This window comes from Mobula birostris, chromosome 24 (genome assembly GCF_030028105.1).
Source record: "Mobula birostris isolate sMobBir1 chromosome 24, sMobBir1.hap1, whole genome shotgun sequence".
Taxonomy (NCBI): Eukaryota; Metazoa; Chordata; class Chondrichthyes; order Myliobatiformes; family Myliobatidae; genus Mobula; species Mobula birostris.
In genome coordinates, this window is record NC_092393.1 from 36475119 (window position 1) to 36502779 (window position 27661).

Sequence of the window (27661 nt, forward strand, 5' to 3'; positions counted from 1 at the left end):
TAATCCGAGCCCAATCACGGCACAATTTACAATGGCCAATTAACTCGCCAACCGGTACAGCTTCGGACTCTGGGAGGAAACCAGAGAACCTGGAGGAAACCCGCGCAGTCACGGGATAACTTATAGGCAGCAGTAGGAATTGGACCCGGGTCTCCTGTACTGCAAAGTGTTGTGCTAACCACTACTCTACTGTGCTGCTCTGAATAAGCTATTTTATGAGTTCATATAGGGATATATTCAAGGGTGGTTGGGCAAGCACAAATCTCTCAATAATCATCCAAGATAGAGACACAATGTTACTGAGTGCCTTGAAGAGTTGAGGGCACCCATATGAGCCCCTCCAAAATCTAACAATTGTAAATTTCTGTGTATGCTTCAGGGCCTCATAATTGGATCACAATATAGAGATAGGCAAAAGTTTGATATTTCAATCTCTGCTGAAAAAGTATCGTGCTGTGAGTATGGGAATGATACTGAAATCATTATGGCCATTAAAATTAGTGTCAGATAGATGAGGAACTGTAGGCTGGAGCAGATCAAAAAGGTATTGCTTGTAGGTTATATGAATGGAGGCATCCCATAAGCAGTCTGTAGCACTGACCACTGATAAGTAGGTGCTATTGTTTGCAATATTCCAGCTGTGAATTTTAATGCGCTACAAGTAGTGGCAGTTAGCCCATGGTTTCCCAGTACGTGTGGCGGGTAGCAGAGGCCTCCCACAACAGCGTGTATTTGTCATAAGCAGCTGGATTAGAACCTAAGCAGAGCATCATGGTCATCTCAATCCTGAGAAGGTTTAGTGCCTCGTGATTCACTCCACAGTGTGTTTGAGTCTGATCCTGCAGCTTTGATTTACACTTTGCCAAGTGAGCTACGTTAACAAATATTCCAACTATATGTTTTAGACTGAGACACCAGTAGGAAGGGAGAACTTCTTCACTCAGGGGCTAGCGAGAGCGTAGAATAAGCTGCCTGCGCAATTGGTGCACGTGGGCTCAATTTCAACATTTAAGAGAAAATTGGATAGCGTGGGTAGGAGGGGTATGGTGGGCTATGAGCTAAGTGCAGGTTGATAGGACAAGACAGATTAATCATTCTGCATAGACTAGATAGGGCAAAGGGTCTGTTTCTACGCTGTAGTGTTCTATGACTCTATGTGCCACACTAATGTCACTGATACATTTCAGGGCTTGATTTTCAAAGGTAAAGAGACCTGTCTTTTCTAAAAGAATCTGGACCATTTTCATATTAAGATGTAAGGAGGTATTCCAAAGTACCGACACTTGAACGCTGTGGTGAAGATCTCTATAGATGGAGAAGATGGGAGCTGGAGGAACACAGTGACCTTCACCATCTCCCTCATGCCCGAACCAGAACACCTGTCTTGTATTCTATCACAATCTGTAACCTCCTGGTCTGGCGTATTCCTCTCACTTCCAGTACTATCAAGCGAGGATACCAAACCTGATTCGATTTCAGGCATACCTGAAAATGATGTCTCACCCCGGTAAAGTGATCCAGCAAGAGCAGCATGCAGTAAAAAGAACTGAGCCTCCAGATAAAAGACCTGGTCTTGAATGGTTCTGGACAATGAAGCCTTGCATAGGAGGAGGAAGCTCCAAGAACATCTCCATTTCAATGATGGCAGGGCCCAGCTTGTCTGAGTCAAAAACCAGTCTGAAGAATTCACCTCCATCTTCATCCAAATGTTCCTTCTCAGCTTCCCAAGTCCCGAAAGTTTTCAGTCAGTTCAGTTATGTTACATCAAGAAATGGAACACAGCACTAGATACAGTGAAGGTTGTAGGATAAGACAATGTTCCATTATTAGTTCTGAAGACATTCTCAAGTGCTAGCTGTGCTTCTCTCTCCGGTGTAGTTACAACACTGTTATCTACCAACAATGTGGAAAATTGCTCATGTCCATTAAAGGCAGGGCAAATAAAATCTAGCAAATTATCAATGAATTTATTCACAATGATTATCAAGGTGGTGGAAGATGTTGTCAGCAATGCTGCCAAACTGTCCATACTCACCAATAATTGGCTGAGTTTGGATTTTATCAGGACCATGTTTTGACTCCAGACTTTGTCGCAGACATATTCTAAATGTGTTCTAAACAGCTGAACTCTCAAGGTGACAGGAGATTGAGTACCTATAGCATTAAGGCATCTTTTTGACTGACTAACTGTGGTCAGTGAGCATTAAGGTGAAAATGCTGCAAAGGCTGAAGTCACACCTCGCACAGGGGGAGGTGAATGTGTAAGTCCCTCAGGGTCGTGTTCTAGACACCATTTCCATCATAAGTTGTGGGGCTTTCAGTGATAATTGCCCAAAGATCTATTTGCATCAGCAAGAAATTAAGGCTACGTTCACACTAGACCGGATAAATCCGTAACCAAAGCTCTTTCTCTTCGTTTTGACCCTCCGTCCACACTGAAACGACGTTTTCCTTCCCCGAAAACGGAGCTTTTCTGCAACACTCTCCAGAGTGTTTAAATCTGAAAATGCTGTTTAGCCGTTGTAGTGTGTACAGAGTAACCGGCTATTTTTAAAACCACTGTCATGACGTGCCAAAACAAATGGTGGCAGCGCGGCATTTCATTGTTTTCTTGAACACAACCTCCAACACCACAACAACAATATCTGACAATAGATGTGTAACAACCTAATGTAACATTGTATGGAAATACAAGATAACACTGATGCAGACATGTTTTATATATTTAACAAGGCGCTTTATTTGTCATGGTCCTTTCTGGCAATCCCCCACCTTACTATTTACCTCAGGAATTGGGCCACAATCCCCTCATTTAATTTCCAATCATTCCCAGGTTCCACTAACTACACACACCTGCTTTCCATCAGAAAATGCAGGATACAGACCCTGTGATCACAACAAGGAGCTGCCAGTTCGTTGGTCGACTCCGGTGTGAGTAACCTCGTTTCATGGTTCCTAGGACTGTTAGTTCTCAGTCTGGCATCGCTCCTGGATTCTCTCCAAACCCAAGACTTCGGGTAAAGGCTCTCCTGGAAACCGATTCCACGCCCGTGTTCTGCACTTGGGTTTGTCCACTGCCACGCTCGTATAACATTATTAATGTATTGCTTGTGCAAACGTTCAATAGATACAATTGTCACTTTTGCCCAGTAACTCGTTTTATTGCACATGTTAAATACAGCAAAATAATACACAAAGACATGGCAAAAGTAAAGACAAACAAATAAGGTAACAGCAAATTTCACTTTTGCCCAGTAACAAGCCTTATTGCATGTAGTTGTAGCTGTCGTCCCTTTCATCGGTGAAGAGACTATGGCTGTAGGAAATGTTTCTGGACGAACACGCACCAGGTCTTTTGTTTGGAAATTTTCTTTTAAGTTTTTCTAGTCTGTAACTGGACAAATGCGCACCTAGTATACCGTTTCCTCCTTGCTTGTTTTCTGTGTGTCCTGTGCATGCTCAGTAGGAGGAGGTTCGCCCAAGTATCCGTTCTAATGGGGACGGAGATATTTTGAAAAACGCCTGGTGTGGACGCCTATTGTTTTTACGCGAAACTAGCGTTTTCAAAATTATCCGGTTTAGTGTGGACGTAGCCTGAGTCCATGGAGGTTTGCAACAGGAACTTGTCTGCATTCAGTTAAGTGGTGATGGCAAGTAACATTCACACCACGTAAGTATCAGATAATAGCCTTCTCCAGCAAGAGGGAGACTAACTGCCCACCCTTGACGATCTATGGCGTTACTGGGGCTAAAAGACCCATCATCAGATTCAGGATTTTTCACACAAAAACTGTAACCACAGGAGTAGGTAAGAAGTTGGGTATCCTGCAGCCTGTTGTAAGACTTCAAAGCCTTTCAATAATATACAGAGCAAGTCAGGCGTGTGATCGAAAACTTTCCATTTGGTTGGATGAGCACAACTCCAAAAAAACCAGCCAAGACTCTTGAACCATCCAGAAACAGACACATCCCTTTAGAAGAGAAGCTCACGTGCCACCAGCACATCTCTTCCAATGTGCTGGTTGGAACATCAGCTTCCAGCACAGTGCATTGTGCATTATCCATAGTATACACTTCAATTACTCACACTCTTTCTCCAGCACCAAGACAGACAAAGCTGCGGAACTTGGGAACACTTGCAGCTCTGTCATCAGGTCACAGTGACATAGAATTACACTAGTGTGCCTTCACCATCACTGGCACGAGATCCTGATACTCTCTATCTAACAATTCAGTGGGGTCCTTCAATGCAAATATTGCACCAGTTCAGTGAGGTAGCTCATCACCAGCTTCTTAAGGGAAAACATGGAAGAATAATAAATACTGGCCTTGTGGGTGACATTCAGATCCAATCAAATGAATTTAAAATATGTATTTTCTCCCAGTTTGCCTCTTTTGGGGAGTCCATTTTCCTCGCAGATTCTTTCTCGTTTACGCACTGGAAACAAAATATGGAAAAAAAATCAAGAATCTTCACCACCAGTTAAAAACTATATGCACTATAGGCACTTTGGCGCATAATTTTCTACCAATGAAATTCACACTGTTATTCACAAACTCAGAATCAGAATGACAATTAGGTTTATTGTCATCGGCATGTGTCGTGAAATTTGTTAACATCAGCATCAGTTCAATGCAATACATAATATAGAAGAAAACATTAATAGTAATAAATAAATCAATTACAGTATTTGTATATTGAATAGATTAAAAATCATGCAAAAAAACAGAAATAATATATTCTAAAAAAGTGGGGTAGTGTTCATGGGTTCAATGTCGATTTAAGAATTGGATGGCAGAGGGGATGAAGCTGTTTCTGAATCGCTGAGTGTGTGGCTTTAGGCTTCTGTACCTCCTACCTGATGGTAACAGTGAGAAAAGGGCATGTCCTGGGTGCTGGAGGTCCTTAATAATGGACGCTGCCTTTCTGAGACACCCCTCCTTGAAGATGTCCTGGGTTCTTTGTAGGCTAGGAGCCGACTAAATTTACAACCCTCTGCAGCTTCTTTCGGTCCTGTGCAGTAGCACACCCCGCCCCCACCCCCCCGCCGCCCCATACCAGACAGTGATGCAGCCTGTCAGAATGCTCTCCACACTACATCTATAGAAGTTTTTAGTGTATTTGTTGACATACCAAATCTCTTCAAACTCCTAATGAAGTTTAGCCACTGTCTTGCATTCTTTATAACTGCATCGATATGTTGGGACCGGGTTAGGTCCTCAGAGATCTAACTGATACAGTTATGGAACACATTTAGTTGTACTGATTGGGAATGCATTTCTACACCTGCATCAAAATTTAAGTTCCTAAACGAATAAAATTTCCTTCAACTTCATTAGCAACAAGCCTAAAGTAGGGCAGAGGCCTATTTGAATTTCCAGGGTTTCACACTATTTTGTAGATTTCAAAAGGTTGACTAACAGTTGGCTGTTGCTTAGGCTGATGTAGCAAAGTACAAACCAATCGTACAGGTGGAAGGGTGAGCTGGAGAGCTGCTAACTGAAAGATTCGATGGTGATAGTGCTGAGATACTGACCGACAATCTCACTAGATCTCCAGAGTAGAACTGTCAGCATTGTGTAAATCCCAAGTGTGAGATATTCAATTGCAAGTCAGCTACCAACTGCCAAAAAGCTGAATATCTTTTAAATTACTCTGACCACAAGGGATGGGCATCCCTGGTTTTATCCAGTGTTCATATTTAAAGTCCACCTTATTTACAAAACTGCATGGTTGTCAGTTATCCAGCTTTAAATATTATAGAAACATAGAAAATAGGTGCAGGAGTAGGCCATTCGGCCCTTTGAGCCTGCACCGCCATTTATTATGATCATGGCTGATCATCCAACTCAGAACCCTGCACCAGCCTTCCCTCCATACCCCCTGATCCCCGTAGCCACAAGGGCCATATCTAACTCCCTCTTAAATATAGCCAATGAACTGGCCTCAACTGTTTCCTGTGGCAGAGAATTCCACAGATTCACCACTCTCTGTGTGAAGAAGTTTTTCCTAATCTCGGTCCTAAAAGGCTTCCCCTTTATCCTCAAACTGTGACCCCTCGTTCTAGACTTCCCCAACATCAGGAACAATCTTCCTGCATCTAGCCTGTCCAATCCCTTTAGGATTTTATACGTTTCAATCAGATCCCCCCTCAATCTTCTAAATTCCAACGAGTACAAGCCCAGTTCATAAAGTCTTTCTTCATATGAAAGTCCTGCCATCCCAGGAATCAATCTGGTGAACCTTCTTTGTACTCCCTCTATGGCAAGGATGTCTTTCCTCAGATTAGGGGACCAAAACTGCACACAATACTCCAGGTGTGGTCTCACCAAGGCCTTGTACAACTGCAGTAGTACCTCCCTGCTCCTGTACTCGAATCCTCTCGCTATAAATGCCAGCATACCACTCGCCTTTTTCACCGCCTGCTGTACCTGCATGCCCACTTTCAATGACTGGTGTATAATGACACCCAGGTCTCGTTGTACCTCCCCTTTTCCTAATCGGCCACCATTCAGATAATAATCTGTTTTCCTATTTTTGCCACCAAAGTGGATAACTTCACATTTGTCCACATTAAATTGCATCTGCCATGAATTTGCCCACTCACCCAACCTATCCAAGTCACCCTGCATCCTCTTAGCATCCTCCTCACAGCTAACACTGCCGCCCAACTTCGTGTCATCCGCAAACTTGGAGATGCTGCATTTAATTCCCTCATCCAAGTCATTAATATATATTGTAAACAGCTGGGGTCCCAGCACTGAGCCTTGCGGTACCCCACTAGTCACTGCCTGCCATTCTGAAAAGGTCCCGTTTATTCCCACTCTTTGCTTCCTGTCTGCTAACCAATTCTCCACCCACACCAATACCTTACCCCCAATACCGTGTGCTTTAAGTTTGCACACTAATCTCCTGTGTGGGACCTTGTCAAAAGCCTTTTGAAAATCCAAATATACCACATCCACTGGTTCTCCCCTATCCACTTTACTAGTTACATCCTCAAAAAATTCTATGAGATTTGTCAGACATGATTTTCCTTTCACAAATCCATGCTGACTTTGTCCGATCATTTCACCGCTTTCTAAATGTGCTGTTATCACATCTTTGATAACTGACTCCAGCAGTTTCCCCACCACCGACGTTAGGCTAACCAGTCTATAATTCCCCGGTTTCTCTCTCCCTCCTTTTTTAAAAAGTGGGGTTACATTAGCCACCCTCCAATCCTCAGGAACTAGTCCAGAATCTAACGAGTTTTGAAAAATTATCACTAATGCATCCACTATTTCTTGGGCTACTTCCTTAAGCACTCTGGGATGCAGACCATCTGGCCCTGGGGATTTATCTGCCTTTAATCCCTTCAATTTACCCAACACCACTTCCCTACTAACATGTATTTCGCTCAGTTCCTCCATCTCACTGGACCCTCTGTCCCCTACTATTTCTGGAAGATTATTTATGTCCTCCTTAGTGAAGACAGAACCAAAGTAATTATTCAATTGGTCTGCCATGTCCTTGCTCCCCATAATCAATTCACCTGTTTCTGTCTGTAGGGGACCTACATTTGTCTTTACCAGTCTTTTCCTTTTTACATATCTATAAAAGCTTTTACAGTCAGTTTTTATGTTCCCTGCCAGTTTTCTCTCATAATCTTTTTTCCCCTTCCTAATTAAGCCCTTTGTCCTCCTCTGCTGAACTCTGAATTTCTCCCAGTCCTCAGGTGAGCCACTTTTTCTGGCTAATTTGTATGCTTCTTCTTTGGAATTGATACTATCCCTAATTTCTCTTGTCAGCCATATGCTTGATATCTGTTGGTAATGTGAATTGTGCTGTGAAATTCTTTTGTCTGGGGCATCAGGTCCAAAGCTTGTGGATGGGCTTGGGTTCTGTCCATTCTTTCTTATCCTGGTTTCTGTTCAAAGAACAAATGTAGTTTGGAGATCAAAATAAAAGCAGGAAGACCAGCCTCATTCTAGGAGCTACAGATGCTTTTATAATAAAGTAAGGTAAAAAGAAAAATGGGGAATATAGAGGATGAAAGGGTTTTGCTGGTAGGATTAAATGAAACAGGATAGATCAAGATTATCGCAAAGAATAAACATTAACACTGGTCAAATAGACACCTTCTGCAATAAAAACACTGCTGGAAGCACTCAGCAGGTCAGGTAGCATCTGTAGAAAGTGAAACAAATTAAAGACCTTTCTCAAAATTAAGAAAGAGCAAACAATAGAAAACCATGCTGCCAAATGTGCTGAGTGTTTCCAACATTTTCTATTTCAGATTTACAGCTTTTTTTTGATTTTCCTGATCTGTTTCTGTGTTATACTTCCCATATTTGTTTTCTGATAGCTTGCTTCATACCTTTACGGTTAAGAGAAAGACTGAGGATTAGGCCAATGAAAACTGATCCACCAATTGAGTATTAGAAAATGTTGCCCTTCTGTTGTGGTTTCAAGGCCATCAAGAACTACTTGCCCATGCCTTCTTTGCTGTGCATCATCAGTGAAAGTGTGCCATGTTGGAAGGCCAGTGGAAAGAGTTCTGTCCCCGACATCTCTGTCTATGAGGTTCACCAGATTGATTCCTGAGATGGCAGGACTTTCATATGATGAAAGACTGAATCGACTGGGCTTATACTCGTTGGAATTTAGAAGATTGAGGGGGGATCTAATTGAAGCGTATAAAATCCTAAAGGGATTGGACAGGCTAGATGCAGGAAGATTGTTCCCGATGTTGGGGAAGTCCAGAATGAGGGGTCACAGTTTGAGGATAAAGGGGAAGCCTTTTAGGACCGAGATTAGGAAAAACTTCTTCACACAGAGAGTGGTGAATCTGTGGAATTCTCTGCCACAAGAAACAGTTGAGGCCAGTTCATTGGCTATATTTAAGAGGGAGTTAGATATGGCCCTTGTGGCTAAAGGGATCAGGGGGTATGGAGAGAAGGCAGGTACAGGGTTCTGAGTTGGGTGATCAGCCATGATCATACTGAATGGCGGTACAGGCTCGAAGGGCCGAATGGCCTACTCCACCTATTTTCTATGTTTCTATGTTTTCTATATGCCCTGGGGGCAGCAGGATCATAAAGATCAAACCAGTGATTTTGCCAGACTTTATCAACAGTGGAATGACCAAGCACAAGTTTTTTGGCAGTGAGTGATCACTATGCAAGGGTATGAAGGGAGATGGGAAAAAGGCAGGAGACTGGGGCTAAGAGAGCCTAATTCTGCTCTGATATCTTATGGTCTTATTTGATTGAAAAGTTCCTTCTTTGGTGGCCAAACCTTTCCTTACCTTGATGCCTCTGCATCCCTTAATGTAAGTAGCAAACTTTACCTCTGTGCAACATTTTATGTGCCATAAGCAGACACCAAACTACAAATGAGAACATTGCAAGTGAAGCTTCATTTTAAATCAGTGTGGAATCAAAAGCTAATGCTGATCCCTAGAGAAATCTTTTCTCCTACATCGTTGCTTGGGATTTGAATGTTCCAGCAGGAGAAGTGGGTGGAGTGGGTGTGTTTAAAAAAATATTTTCAAACCTAATTCTTCAGCTCACTTTATGAAACTTAGGTGAATCTTCAATTTCAATTGCTTCATAGGTTCAGACTTACTGGAGAAAACAGCAATGCCAGTTCTTGGTGAAGGATGACAGGAAATTTCTGGACTATTTAAGTGTTTTAGCTGACATGTGACAATGGAATTATTAAAGCTGAGGTTATAATCTTCCAATGTGACTGTTGTTATGGACTCTTTATCATATAGGTAAAGCTATGGACCAAATGCAGGAAAATGGGACCTGCTCAAGTAGACTGTGGAAGCTGTGGGGATGACTAATACAGTGCCTTTGTCCATACTCCTATATAAAACACACAGCTTTAAATGGCCAGGTGCATAGGACTCAATGGGAGGAAGCCTTTCACTTCACTGTTCATGCTGAATGAACATAGGTATCCAGCTCAATTCAATTTTCCATCTCTGGTCCTGTCTTGTTGGTTATGGCATATCAAGAATTTCCATAAATTCTTTATAAAATGCACCAACGTTTGTCTCGGCATATGCACGTATATATAGCTAGGGCGCCTAAGACTTTTGCAGAGTACTATAATAATTTTATGTATTGCATTATACTTCTGCCACAAAAAAACAACTTTCATGATGTGTGTGAGTGATGTTAAATCTGATTCTGATATGCTTCACTATTGTGGACTGAGAGTGAGAAGGGGACAGGGAGAAAAGAATCATAGTTGGGAAAGGGGAAGGGAGAGGGGATGGATTGGGAAGCACCAGAGAGACATTCTGTAAAGATCAATAAACCAGTTGTATGGAATCAAAAGTCCTTGCCATAGGGCTGAGACACCACTCCCACCCGTGGCACTCCTTCTATGCCCCCTGTCCCACATCCTTCCTGCAATGCTTTACCCTCGCCATTCTCAAAATTCTTTGCTCCCACCGGATTTACAAACCCACTCTCCTCTATACAATTACAGTACTGTGTAAAAGTCTTAGGCGTGTGTGTGTGCCTAAGATATTTGCACAGTACTGTATCTGTATTTTTGGACACCTCATTAACTTTCAAGATTTGCTAAATAAATTGGATTAAACACTGGGTGGAGTTTGTCCTGGTTTGAAAAAAAAATCATAACTGACAATAGTCAGAGTCTTCTTTTTGCATCATGTACATATTTCCCTTTTTAGGTTGATTTTCATTATGATACATGTGAGTTTATGATATGATACTGATGTAGAGTGTTTCACTCCACTTGGTCAAAGAACTGACAATTGTCATCCTATTGAAAATTGTTTTGGAGAAGACCCAGTATAGTTCCAAGGCCATTTTTTTGACCCTCAGTGATTTACCATTATAACAGTGAACAGAACTGCAATGCCAATGTCCCAGCTGAAGAAATGATCTTTTTTCACAAATCAGGGTCCCAGAATGACCATAAGACATAGGAATACAATTAGGCCATTCAGCCCATAAAGTTGGCTCCACCATTCCATCATGGCTGATTTATTATCCACCTTAACCCCATTCACCGGCCTTGGTTGATATGTTTCTTTGCGTTACCAATATGACTGAACCATATCTTCGCCAAAATAGCTCAGTGTACAGAAACAAACTGATGATGTCACTGGGCTGGTTGCTTTACAGAAACTTGGAACTAAACTCCACTAATTTAAATTCAGTCAATTAAATAAATCTGGAATGAAAAGTAAAAACTAGCTCAGTAATGATGCTGAAGATTTCAGATTTGACATAACTGCCCAAGGGAAAAGTGGAAGGTGAAAACAGCAAAGAAGGAATGCCTGCGGAAAGCAAATCAGTCACTACTGAAGGAACATATTTTGAACAGCTAATAGAAGTAAAAATGAATCCCACATTCATTTATCAGAGTATGGAAGGCAATGATAACTACCATACTTCTCCAAAACTTTTCTAAACTGAAACCACTAGAAAGAGCAAATATTATGTTCCTGCTTAAAAAGGAAAAAGAAAATTGTAAGTCAGGAAATTGTAGTCAATCAATTTTATCTCAGTTCCAGTTTGTTAAACACTGTAAATACTTCATGTCTATTGTTTTTCAGAATATCCATACAGCTCTGGACAAGATGCTGCATATAAAGAGACCGGGAAATTACGTTTACTATGTTCGACATTTTCTTTAGCATGTTTCAGTTTTTTTTTCCCTTTTAAGACAGCCATCTTCCTTCAGGGGATCTAATCACTGTTTGCATCACTGAATTAGTTTGTCAATTTGTAGTATGTGTAGTTTTAAAGGATTCTCCCAGATGAAAAGCATGTGAATTTATTCAAAGATAGATGCTTTCTGGCTTTTGAAATGTCCCAGACATTTGTCCTTTCATAGAAAGCCTCTAGTGGAAAGATGTCAGATTTAAACGGATATATCATTTAAGGTATTACATCATTTGCAGCACGATCAACTTGATTCTCTCAGAATTCTCCCTTTCCTGGTTAAGTCTGCTTTGTTACTCACTGCAGCCTTGTTATCTGCAGCACACAGACCTCATTTGCAGTCTGTCACTTTAACGAAGTATCTGAGATGTTGGATGTTTGTTGGCAATCACACAGATCAATACATTTGCAGTTTTAAAAAGTTTTTCTTTGGCCAAAAGAAGATGAAACTGCGGGATTCAGTTATAACTGATGGCATGAGCCTTTCCAGCAAACATTCATTTTATTAATATATGTCAGAGGAGACTGTCAAAAGAGAAACTACCAGAGCAGCCTTGCTAAAGGCGAGGCTGTAATTTTTAAATAGGTTTGAAACAAATGTATGATTAAAAATTATTTATTAGCTCATAACAAGAACGTAATGAAAAGATAAATTCTTTAAGCTCTTTAAGCAACTGCAAAGCTGAACACACAAGGCCTAAACAGTGCATAGCTGCTCATAACACAACTATTCAACCACCAAGACAAGAGAATGGGGGAAGAAGTTTTATTAAATGATGGTTCGTAAACTGTATACAGTTCATCACGTTTATTAGGATTCAGTAACAATGCAAATTTGAATAAATATTTACACTTATTTTCCATTTCAATCTAATTTATTTTCATCCCTTCTCTTGCCTTGCTTTCCTGAAACTGAAAACTCTTCGCTTGGCTTAATAGATCCCAATGTCTCTCTCCAAAGCTTCCCATAGGTAGTTACTCTTCATTTGACAGTGTGTTTCAATGGTCATGGGCTCTCACTGGGAGCCCAGTCTCGTAGTCTCCAGATTCACACTTACAATTAACTTCCAACAAACTGCCCCTGGAATGATTTCACAGGCAGACGTGCTTCTCTTTGTTGTCCGGGCATCCAGAGGTGACCAGTCTGGATAACAGCAGTTCATTCTGCATATTTCTAAGACTGAACGTGAAAAAATCCTGGTCATTTCTGATATAGGTTTGAAAGTACAGTTCACAAGTGTGTTACCTAGATGCTCAAGTAATTTAGGGTGCTGTTTCCACATTCCCCTGGTAGGCAGAACAGAAAGGATCATAGAAACAAGATTTCTCCTTCCAATAAAAAAATTCCGTCCCCCTCCCCTCTTCCACTTTTCCCCACTCTAGCCATTTACTCCTCTCATCTGCCTTCCACTTCCCCCTAGGTCCCCTCCTCCTTCTCTTTCTCCTATGGTCCACTCTCCTCTCCCAGCAAATTCCTTCTTCTCCAGCCCTTTACTTTTCCCAGTCATCTAGCTTCACCATGACCTTCCAGCAAGCATCTATACCCCACCACCTTTTTACTCTGGGGGGCTTCCTCCTTCCTTTTCAGTCCTGAAGAAGGTTGTCGGCCCAAAACATCAACTGTTTATTCATTTCCACAGATGCTGTCTGACCTGCTGAGTTCCTCCAGCATTTTGTGTGTGTGTTGCATAAGAACAAGATCTATTGAATCTCTGTTTTACACATTGTACATTGCTGGTCAATCGCTCCCTCAAATGTATGCATGTTACATTTGAGAGAAACAGCTGGTTAGACTATTAATCTCAGAGTCCAAGTTCAAAATTGAGGGAAAGAGGAACATCAGACTCAAAGCTTAAAGAGGAACTGGCACTACTAACACCTGGGATTATTTCAGAGACTTTACTATGTCTGCCTCAAATCTTATCTCCCCATCCCTTTTAGAATATTATGTCTCCAGCAAAGCTCATAAGGCTTAACCCTTGTGGGTTAATTTTGACGGGGAAAGAAATAGCACCCAGGGTCTATTGGTCATGTCTGAGTTCTCATATACATTATATCCTACACAGCGAGTGAGGAGGGTTAAGGTGTAAAGCAGAGTGCAAAATAAATCTCAGCAATGCTTAACTGTAAATTAATGTCACAGTAACTAGCCACTATTGTTGCTCTGTTGGGAGCATGCTGAGAGCAAATTGGCTGCTGTATTTGAATATTACAGCAGCTGGTTAAAAGCTACAGCTTCGGATATTCAGAAAGGAATTTAAATGCAAGTTTCTTTCAACCCATTTCATTTTACATCACTGCTGATCATTTTACCAAATGCGAATGGCTCACCGGAGAGGAAAAATTAGCATTAGTATTTAATTCTGAGTAACATTCATTTCTACAGCAGTCAAAGTGTTTCTGAAAGTTTGGATGGATGACTGAAATAAATATTTCCTTGTTTGATTATATGTCGGTCTGGCTTCGTCAGCACTGAATTCATGATGTGATTTCTATGGACAGATTCAGATTTTCTTTGTAGTTTTTCCAATATGGTTTTCCTTTAACAGTGAAATTCCTAGCAACCAGGTAAAACATGTAATTGGCTCCCAGGTTATCCTTGATGTATTCTTGAATTGTTTCATATATTGCTTCCACTTTCAAAATTTTATTTTTACGCGTATTTCCCCACTTTTTCAAGCTATCTGCCTCTTCTATATGGCGTGTACATTTAAATGGCTTTTGATAATGATGGACAGTTTATCTCCTTCATATTATATCGGCACACAAGTGTTAAATTACAGCATCTATGACAAAGCCCATGAACCCAGCATGTGTCTCTCAGGACTGAACTCCATGCTGGGCAGCACAGTAGCACAGTGGCTTGCACAATGCTTTACAGTACCAGCGACTCGGGTTCTATTCCTGCCACTGTGTTTTCCCTGTGACTGCGCGCAGATTTGCTCCGATTTCCTCCCACAGTCCAAAGATGTGCCAGTTGGTAGGTTAATTGGTCATTGTAACTTGTCCCATGATTGGGCTAGGATTAAATCAGAGGATTGCTGGCTGGTGCAACTCAGTGGGCTGGAAGGGTCTATTCTGTGCCGTATCTCAATAAATAAATAAGCCAGCTTGATTCTATGCTCTATCATCACATTTTCAGGTCTTATTCATGCCGGGCCAGTTCAATGATTTATAATGGCATCGTAGCAAAAGCAAGACTTTGTTTTTTTTTTCTTTCCTGTGACTGCCTCAAAAAGTTTTTTCTGGTTTAATTAGAGTTGATCATGTTTGGGATTATTATTTATGGCAATGACTAGGTTAGATATAAAATGAAATGGACTTTGCATTGTTTCCACCGGAGTTTACAAAATGTAAGGCCATCAAAGTGACCAAACTCTCATGTCCAACTGTTCAAAGTCTCCTTGAAACAGTCACTCACTCAAACCCTAATGCAATAGTGACACAAATAGGATTTGCTGTGCAAGCAATTATTAGCCAGGTATTTGTGCTTGAAATGCCTGTGGTGTAGATGGATGTGAGGGCACCTTTTTCTCATGACAAATCCTATTAAGTTTGATCATGCAACCACTGAGGAGAAAATGTCCAAGTGTGTGTGTGTGTGTGTGTGTGTGTGTGTGCACGCGCACACACACATGCATGTGATTCTTGAAAATTTTAACTCCTTTTAAAATTTAAAGAATCAGGTTTCTGAAAGATGTGGCACTTTTTGAAAATGTGGCTTATATACCAACTACTTTTAGTTGAAGTAACAGAAGATTAGCAAGCTCAATGAGAAACAATCCAGTGATAGCATTCAATGGCAGACCATACACGCATGGAATAATCTTCAGTCGCTAATTCTGCACTGGTGTGCCCTCTAGTAGAAAGTTGATACTTAACCACTTGAATTTGATTACTGTATTATAGCAGTGCTTGGAGCTCTGTGGTAAAATTCTTCATGCCTCTGGTGTACTTACTTGAGAAATATTATAATTATATATGAAACCAATTAACAAACAAAATAACTACACTTTGAATTTAGAAAAGAACAGATCTAGTTCAGAACTGTTGCATGATTTCAATTGAGGAGATAGCCAAGCAATGTATCTGAGCTGTATGTGATTTTTAACTACGGGGTACATAGAGTTAGGGTACAATGCCAAATATTAACTGCTGCGTCTAAAGAATTTTTGCTTTTACTTCTACCTGACAAAAATACTTTGAAATATTGTACTCATACTTTTACTTCAACCTTCGAAAAGTAGCAGCTCGTATGTAGATTGTAAAACCTTGTCGTAGGCTGACTCTCTGAATATGTTATCATATTTAAGTGACCATAGTGTTATCAAAATGGGAGTACCTTGTCCTACTCTTGGCTTACCTAAAATGAGTTAATTGGTGACTCTTCAACTGGATTTAAATTGAAAGTATGTCTCCTTGTTTTCCAGTTATGGCAGAGTCTATGCAGCTGCAGACCCGTACCACCACACGATTGCACCAGCTGCAACGTACAGCGTTGGCACCATGGTAAGCATTAATAACCCCTCTTACTGTCAAGATTGGCATTCTGCACTGATAACAAAGCACAGGCGTGTACTTTGTGAGCGTGTGTCTTTGCATGTAAATCCCCACATAGGCACACACTTACAGGGGTGCATACAGTAGGCTGTACTTTTATTGCAGTGTAAGAACCTCTGTGCACAAAGAGCTGAACCTCTTCAAATTTTAAATCCAGCCTTAATCTTAAGTAAAACACCATCCCTAAAACTCAAGCTCTTTAATTAAAACTGCTTCAACCTTAAACCGAGGAGAAACACACTTTAGCACATGTTTGTGGAGCCCTTCTTTGCTTTTAGACTGAAGACGCCATTGGTTTCTGTAATAGTTACTAGAGTATAGTAGTGTACCCATAGATGTCCATGACTCTAAACACATATGAACCAAACCTACAGATAAAAGGAAAAACAAATCTCTGCTGGTAAAATGGCTGCGGTTGTCTATCTGTAGATCTGTTTCATAAAGGATGCCCAAGTCACATATCTACGTTTATCCGCAGAGATATACACAGGAAAGCACTGGGAGAAACTACATCCCCTCACTGACGCCCAATGTGTGTTTTGTTTATACCAACCAGGTAATCATAATATAGATTCATAAACTAGTGTTACATTTATTCAAATGTTAAATATAATTACGTTGAAACATTTACATACCGATAGCAGTTAAGAATTTTTTTTATGTCATGAGAAAGCTATTCATATCCCATGACAAAGGTGCCATTTCAACAGATGCTATTCTAGTGCAGTGGGGTGACAGATAATGTATCCCACACTTTAAAAGACCACACATGTAGCAAAACAACACACATATTTCAATATAGGTAAAAGAATACAACAAAATAATGGAAGTGAAATATTAAACCTGAACAGGGGATTTGTGCCTAGGCTTTTATAGTAATAGCTTTGTAAACTCTTATGAGCTATTGATTTGATGCAAAAAGGTAATTATAAGACATTCTGATGCACCCAAAAAGTATGTAGTTTGGGAGAAATCTGGTATTAAACAATCTGCTAGCTGCTAAAAGACTAGCTAACGTAATCTTGGTCCTCTCTCGTCTCTGACATCATTGAATGATCTTCTCTATATTATTTCTATTAATCATTAGTAGCAGAAAGTTTCTTAGCTCCTGCCTGCTTTGTCTTGTAATTTCAACATGTCCAATTAGAGAATCTCTTGTTCCCCACTCATTTTCCCCCATTTTCTTTCCTCCCCCATGTTAACTTCCTGCAACCATGGCATCCTCCTCGTTAGAGAGAGTGGGACGGTTCATCTCAGAGATATCTCCAGGAATGCCGTCAATGCCAGTCCTTGGTTGGCTTACCAGGTAGGGAAAAAAGCATTGAACTGAACCCAAAATCCAAACGGATTAAATCAAACCAAAATCCAATCAGAACTTTCTCCGGTTTGGATCAGTTTTGCTTTTAAGTCCAACAAAGTCAAATTTGAAGAACTCTCAATTTTGTGCGACTATGACAGTTCAGTCGTTTTTATGGAATAATTAGGCCCTTTGTCTTTAGGCTACGGGAAAGTCCCACAAATCCCATTGAATTCCAAGCTCTCTGCCCAGATAAAGCAGCAAGCAATTGCTTATACTGGACAATAAGTAGACTACTGAATATCTCAGAATGCTGCGCTTGCAGAAGTGAAATGCGTGCAAATATCTAGGCAGGTTGGATCTCCAGTGATATAATTCAAAACTGTGTGTGTAGATTTGGAAACTAGAGTTGTTGCCACCAAGAAGAATCTTCATTCTTTTACCAGGGGAACAGGTGAGCTACATAACCTCACGTGATCAACCATTCAGGGTCTCAAGTACGTGGAAATATGCAAATGCTCAAAACCCAAATGCGAGCGATTACGGCATTTATTTGGATTTAACATTACTGTCACATGACTTGGTTCTGCTTCATGTTCAAATGAAACATGAAGGTCAGAAATGAATTAAATTGATTCTGCAAACTATGGCTGGTCAGTTATTTCTACTGTTTCACAAGTGCATGTGAGAGGTGAAAGTTTACTGTCCCCACCTAGGCAATATCCCTCACAGCTGACCTAACCAACACTTCTCTCCTAACACAGTGTTTGATGATGTCATAGAAGAAGCAAGAGCACTAACAGAAAATAGTTCTATTTACTAAACTTTTGAGTGGGCAAAATGGCTTCTCCTAAACTACAGATATAATTGCTCTAAATTTAGCAACTTTTGGTTTGGAATGTTTTTCTGCATACTTATTCATTTCACTTCTCATTACTTATCATATTTAGGTGCAACTCATCATTGGTACTATGTTCATAATATAGATTTGCAGCAATTATGTTTAGAATGGGAAAAATTCTGATATAATTTTTTTGGAAGATATCTTTACAAAATAATGGGTGAACTCTCCATCCAGCCTACTTGTCAGTGATGAGTTCTTTCAACTGAAAGTCAAGTGGGACTGCTCACCACAGCAAGGCAAAAATATAAAGCACTCAAAATTTTCAATTCCAACCCAAAACTGTGCCATTGATAGGCGAGCTAAGCTGGAAGTGAGGGCCCCTAATACCCAGTACATCAGTAAGCAGGCCACATTGGAAGGGAAGGCAACTAGGGAATTAATTAAAATGTAAGGTATTTTTAAATAATAAGGAGATATACAGATATATTTAGCTGATCAGTGTATGAAGACCTAGGGATTAGGCTTTATATTTTTTTCACAGTTACCATTAATGTCAGGGGCAAATTCATATACATATAGGCTGCTTCTCTTTCCTGCTGTTTCCTTTCTCTGTAAGTGTGTCTCTTCCTCTGTCTCTCCTCCTCTATCTCAGTTCTCACAGTCAATCTAGTGGATACTTTTACCGATGCACGTGGTTTTTAGCTAGCTTTGCAGCCAACATCACAGATGAAAAAAAAATTCAATTTTCCATTTTGAAAGCCTCAACAAAAAAAAAGGAAAACATTAAGATTAATGAATGGTGATTGCAGCAAAGCCCTCTGTAACTGTTTTGCAGAGAGAGAGAGGGAAGAAAAGGCTGCCACTCCCTTGAGCTTCATCAGCGCAATGCCTTCGTTTAGACAAATGATTTAAATTTGCCGAGGTGGCGTGCGTGTGGTTTCAAATCTTGCATATCTCCGGAGCAGCTGCTAGCTAAAAGCTTTCATTAATTAAGATGATTTTTCTCCCTTCATTCTCTTAATTAGATTTGTGGCTTGTTTTTGTTGTAGCATTTCGTACATTAAAAAATATTTATTTGATTTTTTTTTCATCTTTGATGTTGCAGGCTAGCCTGTACAGAGGAGGGTACAGTCGCTTCACCCCGTACTAGCAAGAGAAACTCAGAGACACACTAAAACCCAGCAGGGCTAGAAACGTCTTCTCAGAAACTGTGGGGGGTTCGGCACGACATGCAGAAATGTTTTGTGCTGATGCTCTCTTGGTTAACATGATATTTTTACCTCAGATGTTTTTTTGTGTTTATTACATGTTTTATCTGTGGTTACTGCAATTTTTTCTTGAGTTTTGCTCAGTATAATATACTTTGAAGAAAATTTCTGATGTGTAAACTTAAAACAACAGAAAAAAAAAGACTGGACAGCTGCATTGTTTTCTTTTGAAATTGGCAGCTGTGCCAATTTCGCAGATTTGCACCAGCCAGAAATCTCTCTGGACCTAGGCCAAACTTTTCCCCCTTTTTTTTAAGTGACTGTCAGATTTGCAGGATGGTTGATTTTAAGTTAAATTAAATGAAGACAAGTTTGTATGAAAGCTTTAAGGTGATAGTCAGAAAGTTAAAAACTGCACAACATTTAATCTTTCCTCATCTAATCCCACTGCAGATCATTACATGATCAGCACCTAAAAGCTAGCCAGTGCAAGAAACCTGACAAAACTCATCACTTGTGGCTGGTGGATTGAAGTATCAACCAGAGCAGTGATTGAAACGTGCCCCTCATAACCATAATTGTGTGAAGTGAGCCTTTTTAAAGCCTTCCATTGTATTCATTTTTGCATCTCATTTGATTGATAGAGAAAGGAAACAGTTTATTCTTGTAGACAGCTCCAGTCTAACTTCTTTAACTGCAGCTACAGTGCAAGGATAGATTCTCATTATAAATCAAAAGGTAAAATACTACACACTCCCTGAACAAAAGAAAACCTCCAGTTGACATTGTGAAATTTTCATTTAATCCTCTTCTGTGGAGGCATAGGGTAAACATTTCTCACCGTATCGAGCAAGTTTAGAGAGGAATCCCAACTCAGTGATAGTGTTGGCTTTCTGTGTTGCAGCTATGTTCCACTTGAAGTCAAAAGACAACACTCTGTTACCAAGGGCAGGGAAAACAGGTAAAAGTCAACTTCAGGGACACGTCACTGACATAATCATTTCTGAAAAGATTTTCACAGGGCTTAAAGGGTATTTTGAACAATGTAGCCTGATAGGGAAGAAACATTGCTCTCAAGCCCAGCTTTGCCACTTGTTGTGCATTCCATTCCTCTTTTCCTCGCTGCTTTACAAATGAAACCAACCTCATTTACTTCAACGCACCATATATGTCTCCTAAGCTATCACCTCATTAATTGTCATCACATTTCCTCAGCTCATTCTGGAGTTGCTAATAGCAAAATTTAATAAAAAGGCCATCCCCAGCAATTGAAGTTGGTTCAGTTGCTGGTCAAAAACAACTCAAAAGAAATGTAATTCTTTTTACTTTAATATTTCAGTATAGTTAACTATTTTAAAGGAATTCAAATTATGCATAAAAGTTTCTAATATGCTAACATAATAATACAGTAAAATATATAATACAATCCTTTACGTTAGGTAATTATATGACTTGCTCAGCTGAGCTAACACAGGGGGATTTGTTAGACATGAATTTTAAAGATCAGAAGTTTTGGGCCCTTATTCACAGCAAGCAATTATGCAAATATTAATGCCTAACTTATAAAAATTCAATGCAACTGCAATTTACTAAATGGAAGGCATCTGCCTTATAAGCACTTTATCACCTTAAGTCGAGACTTCAAACATTTGTAATGGGCATGTTTATTAAAAAGTAGTGGATAAAACACTTGGAAAAGAAATTAGCTACATATTGTTTCTTTTAAAGCGATTAATATTATGACCATAATTATTATGTTAAAAAAATAATATTTCAAATAGGAAGAAAGCTAAAAACAGGTCTTTCATATTTGGAATTTTATACCCTTAGTCTTAAGTATTGTTTTTTATATTAAAAAGTAGTTCTGCAAGGTCTGTCTGGAGTAGCAAAAATCCCAACCTTTTCCAGAGCAGGATTTTTATATATTTTTAATCATTTATTGTCTCCAAGGAGGGTTCCTAAAATGTGAATTGTGTAAAGAGATTAGATTATTAAGTACGAAATGAGATTGTGACTGCGTGAATGAACCAAAAAATTGGAATCACGTTTTATTTTGTTTTGTGTAATGTTATCAAGATCTGACATCTCTGAGGATTTGCAGGAGTGGAGTCTGTTCTGAATGCTGTGTAGGTTTTGTAGTCAGATGAAAGCAGCATAATCAGTATTAAGGAGCTGTTCTAATATATGTTGTGTTTTGCTTGCCACACAGATTTCTAAAATTTGTGTGTAGTTTATTTTGGGTTTTGAATTTACTTTTTTTTACTGCCAAAATATATTCTGTTAAAATATATTCCAAAAACCATTGCAGTATGGCATATTATAGGTCAATCTGACTCAAGTATTTAAAACTGAGTATTTATTATGATTAGTAGCATATGATTGTCTTCATATACACAGATAAAAATAAGTAGGAACAGACTTAGTAAGAAACGTAATCATCCTTTTATACACTTTCAATATGTGCACATAAGTATTCCATGGATCATTTTTATAATACAAAAAAAAAAGCAAAATAGCTTTAAAAAGGCACTGTTTATACTTTTTGGGGAAGAGTAAATAGCTATCATCTTTATAAATGTTTACTTATGAAATATTATGTGAATTGTGTGCTGTAGAATATATTTGGTAGCTGTAAATTCCACTTGATAGCATCAAAGTGTGCTTGTGGGGGATGGGGGAATTAAAACCAGGAAAACAATCAACAGGATTTTTAATTACCTTTTAAAATTATCTCTGACAAATTTACTTCACACTTAGGATTTGCTCTTCCATATATTCTTAAACATAATATAATTCTATTGCTGAATTAAACTTATTTTCCAGCTTTTTTATCTTGATGCCAAGACTCAATGGGCTTCAACAGCAGCTCAGCTGATTTTTTTTCAGCTCTTGCCACACTTACAGTTTTCATGTTTTATCCCTAACATATCAATACCTACTTTTGAAGCAATGTGTCTATACCCACATGTTTTTATATGCATGGTACTCAGAGCTACACCATCATTGTCTTATCTTCCCGCGTATTGATCATGGCCAATACTGTAAAACAGGCAATATTGAATTGGCTGCCTCTTATGCAACTCAGTCAGGAAAGGAGAATTAACTGAGGGTATAACAGGAAACCAATACATTAGATTTACACTTTAGCTAGAAGTTTAAAGTAATCCCACTGTTAAGAATATTTATGCCCAGATTCTACATTTTTGTGCACACAGTGTGGTGCATTATAATCATGACTATCACATATATGCTGCTCAATGCCACCAAATATATATATATATATATATATATATATATATGTATATACACACACACACACACACACACATACACATACATACAAGCCCAATGTTTGTGATCATACCAGAGTATGACCATTGCAGGAGTGGACAAATGATCTGTGGCATGAGATAGAACTCCATACCCCCACTGCAAAAGTTTCAGAAATCCCTTTTCAACTTCAGTTTCAATGGATGTGAGTTCCCATCACAATGACACAAGGCCCAGTGAGCTGACCTTAAGTCCTTTGTCAGCGACTCACAACAGTAACTAAAGCAATTGGGAAAATCTCTGATGTGTTTCTGTAAGGAGCCTTTTCTCAGTGCCAGCCACAGGTGAGACAAAATTTAAATTACTCGGCAAATATCCAAAGCAAATCATGTACATCTGTAATGATACCACATGTAATGATTGATTGGCTACACATTTTTTAATCAACTTTCAGATTTGCGGGATGATTGTGCATTCTTCGTGCTCTTTTAACAATACATGACTTAAGATAAAATTAGTGAACATATTTCACAAGGAGTTCCCATGTTAAACTATCAGTCTTCAAACCAACTCTTCAGAATCTGATGTAGAGAGAAGTCATGGCTAATTAATGATCACACTCTTCGATGTTAACAGCATAATTAGCACTTTTAATCAATTTCTTTATTTATATTTGTATATCCCAAACAGAAAAAAAATCTCTACAGTGTTTTTAAATTATGAACCTAAACCCATGTAAAATGTATTTAGAGAAGTCTGGTATTAAGATGAGTTATTGTCCTTGAGTGTTGATCAGAGTTATGTGGCAAGAGCATATTCCATGCATCCTTATTCATGGAGAAAGTATCAAATCAGATGGCTGACTGTTGGCATACATTGTGTCACATTTTGGAAGAAATGCCCATATTTGCATTAAAAAAGGGGTAATTATACCATTATCTGACCATAACTAGATCTATTAATAATTTGATCTTCTGAAAACATTTGCAAATTTTTGGCAAAGTACCTGCACATACTTGAAAGGCATTTACACAAGGACAATGTAATACAAGGAACATCTTGCCTAATTGCTCAAATATTAACTGTGTTAACATTTCAGTCCACTGATCAGCACACCATTCATCCTGATCCCTTTCACATACATCAACATTATATCTGTATAATATAAAATTACTGCCCCATTGTGTCATAGCAAACAATAAAGTTTGCCTTTATAACTTCGCAAGAAGTAAAAGCATCCTAGTGTGTGATTTAATTTGTCAAATTCACCAAAGTTAATTGACCTTTTCAGAAATGTTGCAAATAGCAAAGGCTACAAAAAATGACAAAGAAAGGTAACTGAAATTTCTGTTGTAAACTTGTTTTTCCCTTTCTCATTATGGGACAAAAATAGTTTTATTGGAACAGATTTGTACAGAAATTCATCATTCTTGTTAATAGATTTAGTCTAATATAATAAGTCTACTAGGGTCTATGATATTAGTCTTTCCTTACTGGCATTCCATTTACATCTTCAAGCTATTTTTTAAAAAAAAGTTTACTGTATATCTATTTCCTATAAATATGTTGAGATATGTTTGCTTTAAACACTTCTTTGCTAAGCACTTTGATAAACTACAGTCACATCTACTTGCTGTAAAGTGTTCAAAGGCAACTGCAATGAAAATGGGGTTACAAAACACCCCTCTAATTTACTTGCAATTTGCAATTTTTAATATGAATTTATTTGTCCTTGGTAGCTAAAATTCCCTTCTAGGGCAACTTCTCTGTTGTCTTTAGAATGTATAAACCAGTAAATCTACAAAGAAAATTATATATAGAAGACTACAGTTACTATGTCCTGGTTTTAGTTACATTATTAAAAATAATATATAACAACTCTGTAGATGGAGGTCAATGTATTGTAGTGTGCTAAAACAATGTCTGTTCATGTTTAGGTCTAGGGTTCAATTAATCCCAGGCAGAAGTTGGTGTTGGGAACAGCATACTGTTGTTCTTTTGTCTAACGGTAGCTGGGAGGTACAGTGAGGTTGCACCTAAGTGCTGATTCAAATAAATTTGCTGTTTGGAACTTAAAGAACAGTGAATTCAGTCAGTTTCAAACCGGCTTTGACTACTGTAACTCATGAAGAGCACAATAAATTCTGAAAACGTGATCTCGCTCAAAAATATAGAGGGACTTGATTTGAGATGCACCATTTGTGGATCTCTATTTTCCATGTGAACTTAACCTTGATGTAACTTAAAAATATTCAGTAAGGTCCACTGGATGCAGCTGGTTAAAAGAAGTCTCTTTGATGCATATTCCTATCCCTTATGTGGAAAAAAATATACACAGAATGTATAGATATATATATACACACACACACATACATCACCAATCTTGAAACATTGAAACAGGATGAATTATTAATGATTTCATGTTACTTTGGGGATAGATTGCTATTCCAATCTAATAAAGATCTGTTGTCTAAAGTATTTATCACAACTGTCACCAAGCCAAATAGTGCAAGTTCTTTCCTTAATCTTCTAGTGACTCTGGCATGACACAGGTGCACTGTACTTAATGAAGGGCTCAGAAGCTGACATCTCCGGATTCTGGGAATACAGAACCTTGTGCCACACCTACAGCAAACAAGATGTGGAACGTACGCAAGTACTGCCATATGGAAAAGAATTGTACGTTGTATACCATGTGTACGCTCAAACTCCTCCTTTTTATAATTCCACTTGTAAATAGCCCTTTAGCTGCCACCCTTGTGCAATAGATTATAACACATCCTGATCTTCCCTCCTATTGAACCAAACATGAATGCCTCTGGGACAGTAACAGTGTTATTGCCCAGTCCAAAATGCATTTTTGTTATGCACTGATTCATTCATGTTGCCTTCAATGGGAACAAGAAGGACTGACAGCTCTCAACAAAATAGTGGCAAAGAGTTGAGCAAAAATAAAACATAAAAATTCCAAAAAAGAACAAAAATCCCTTTTTAGGACATCCACTGTCCTAGACTGGAAACAGGTTGTGTTGTAAAAGATTTTAAAACAGCCTGATGTTTCAGGACTTAGAGGCCTTTTTTTTTCCTTTCCCCATCCCCCCTTTTTGCCTAAATCTTCTCTCAGTGGTGTCCTAGTGAACCGTGGAACTATCCCACTGATCAGCCCTTGGCACTGTGTTGTGTCCTGGCCTGAGAAGGTTATTATGCCACTGAGTTTCTGATCTCCTAGTTTTAGTTCAAGGACCCATACTTGGATTTATAATATCCTCTTGGCTTGAGGAACCCTAGCTTTGCCTGGCCTTTAGCTTATCACTCAATTAACTGCACAATATCATCATTTTTCCAAAACATGCAGTCTGCAATTCCATCTGTCATAGAGAATATTTTGCTTAATTCTAAAGATAACTTTGCTCAACCCTTATTCCTTCAATTCCCCTCTCAGTCCTGGAACTGCATGTTGTTTAATATCCTGTTAGTACCTCATGTGCTTTTAACTGTCTATATGCTGTTGATTCCTAATTTCTTGCTCTCTGCTGCTGCTCTGGTAGATACCTGCTGATTAGAGAGCTGTAGTTTAGATCTCTGCCTTCCTTTTTCTGTCATTCTGTAAGCTTCTAACGTGACTCAATTAACAATATCCTTAATAAAGGTTGTTTCTTTCTTCAACAACAGCAACTGTTCTGAATGTTATTTTGATAGCATTAGAAGCTTTGATAGGCCACACAGTCCAATATTGATACATTTAGAATAAAACACAATGTAAAATTATTCCATGAATCTCCTGTCGCTGAGAGGTCAAAGGTGAATGACTTATCAATACATAACATGGTAACCATGGAGAACGATATTTAGAAAGCAGTAAGATTACATGAGATTTTTGCACATATTTTGAAGAATGGGGAGGGAGGGGCATATCAGTTATCTTACCCAACAAGATATAGGTAAGCAGACTGAGAAGATGAAACAGGAGAAGTCAGGGTACCTGTTAGTTATGAATGGTGGTTGATAAAAGCTTTCTATTCAATATATTAGTCTTTGACTCTAGAGTATAGGCTCTTTCATTAAAGTGAGAAACATCTTGAAAGTATGTGATTGCTTAATTATAGGAGCAGAATTAGGCCATTCAGTCATTAAGTCTGCTCCACCATTTGATCATGGCTTTCAACCCCATTCTGTTGCCTTCTCGTAACCTTTCACAGCCTGACTAATCAAGAATCTTATCAACCTCTGCCTTAAATATATCCAATGACCTTGCCTCCACAGCTGCCTGTGGCAATGAATTATACTGATTCACCTCCCTCTGGTTAAAGAAATTCCTCCTCATCTCCATTCTAAACAGACAACCCTCTATTCTGAGACTATGCCCTCTGGTCTTAGACTGCCCCACCATAGGAAACATCCTCTCCACATCCACAGTATCTAGGCCTTTCAACAGTCAATACATTTCAATGAGATCCTCCCTCATTCTTCTAAATTCCAGTGAATACAGAATCTCAGAATCATTCTCGTGAAACTCACTTGAAATTTTTCCAATGTCAGCACATTCTTTAGTAGATAAGGGGTCCAAAACAGCTCACAATACTCCAAGTGCTGCTTCCCCAGTACCTTATAAACCCTCAGCATTACATCCCTGGTTTTATATTCCAGTCCTCTTGAAATAAATGCTAACATTGCATTTGTCTTCCTAACCACTGACTCAATCTGCAAGGCAACCTTTAGGGAATCCCACACAAGGACTCCCAAGTCCTTTTGCACATCAGATTTTTGAATTTCCTGCCCGTTTAGAAA

General features: G+C 39.1%; 1 protein-coding gene across 3 annotated transcripts in view; it reads left to right on the forward strand.

Moving 5' to 3' along the window:
- The window catches only part of rbfox3a (RNA binding fox-1 homolog 3a), a 477512-nt gene extending 451026 nt beyond the window's left edge, over positions 1-26486 (forward strand). The window contains exons 11-14 of one of the 3 annotated variants that reach the window (XM_072242701.1): positions 16125-16203; positions 16733-16810; positions 17488-17560; positions 25407-26486. In XM_072242701.1, coding sequence (XP_072098802.1) covers positions 16125-16203; positions 16733-16810; positions 17488-17560; positions 25407-25420 — 244 coding nt within the window. In that variant the 3' untranslated portion in view covers positions 25421-26486. Of the gene's footprint in view, positions 1-16124; positions 16204-16732; positions 16811-17487; positions 17561-19500; positions 19677-25406 lie in introns of those variants that run through there. The other 2 variants (XM_072242699.1, XM_072242700.1) reach the window with 2 other exon arrangements.
- Positions 26487-27661: the final 1175 nt, after the last annotated feature.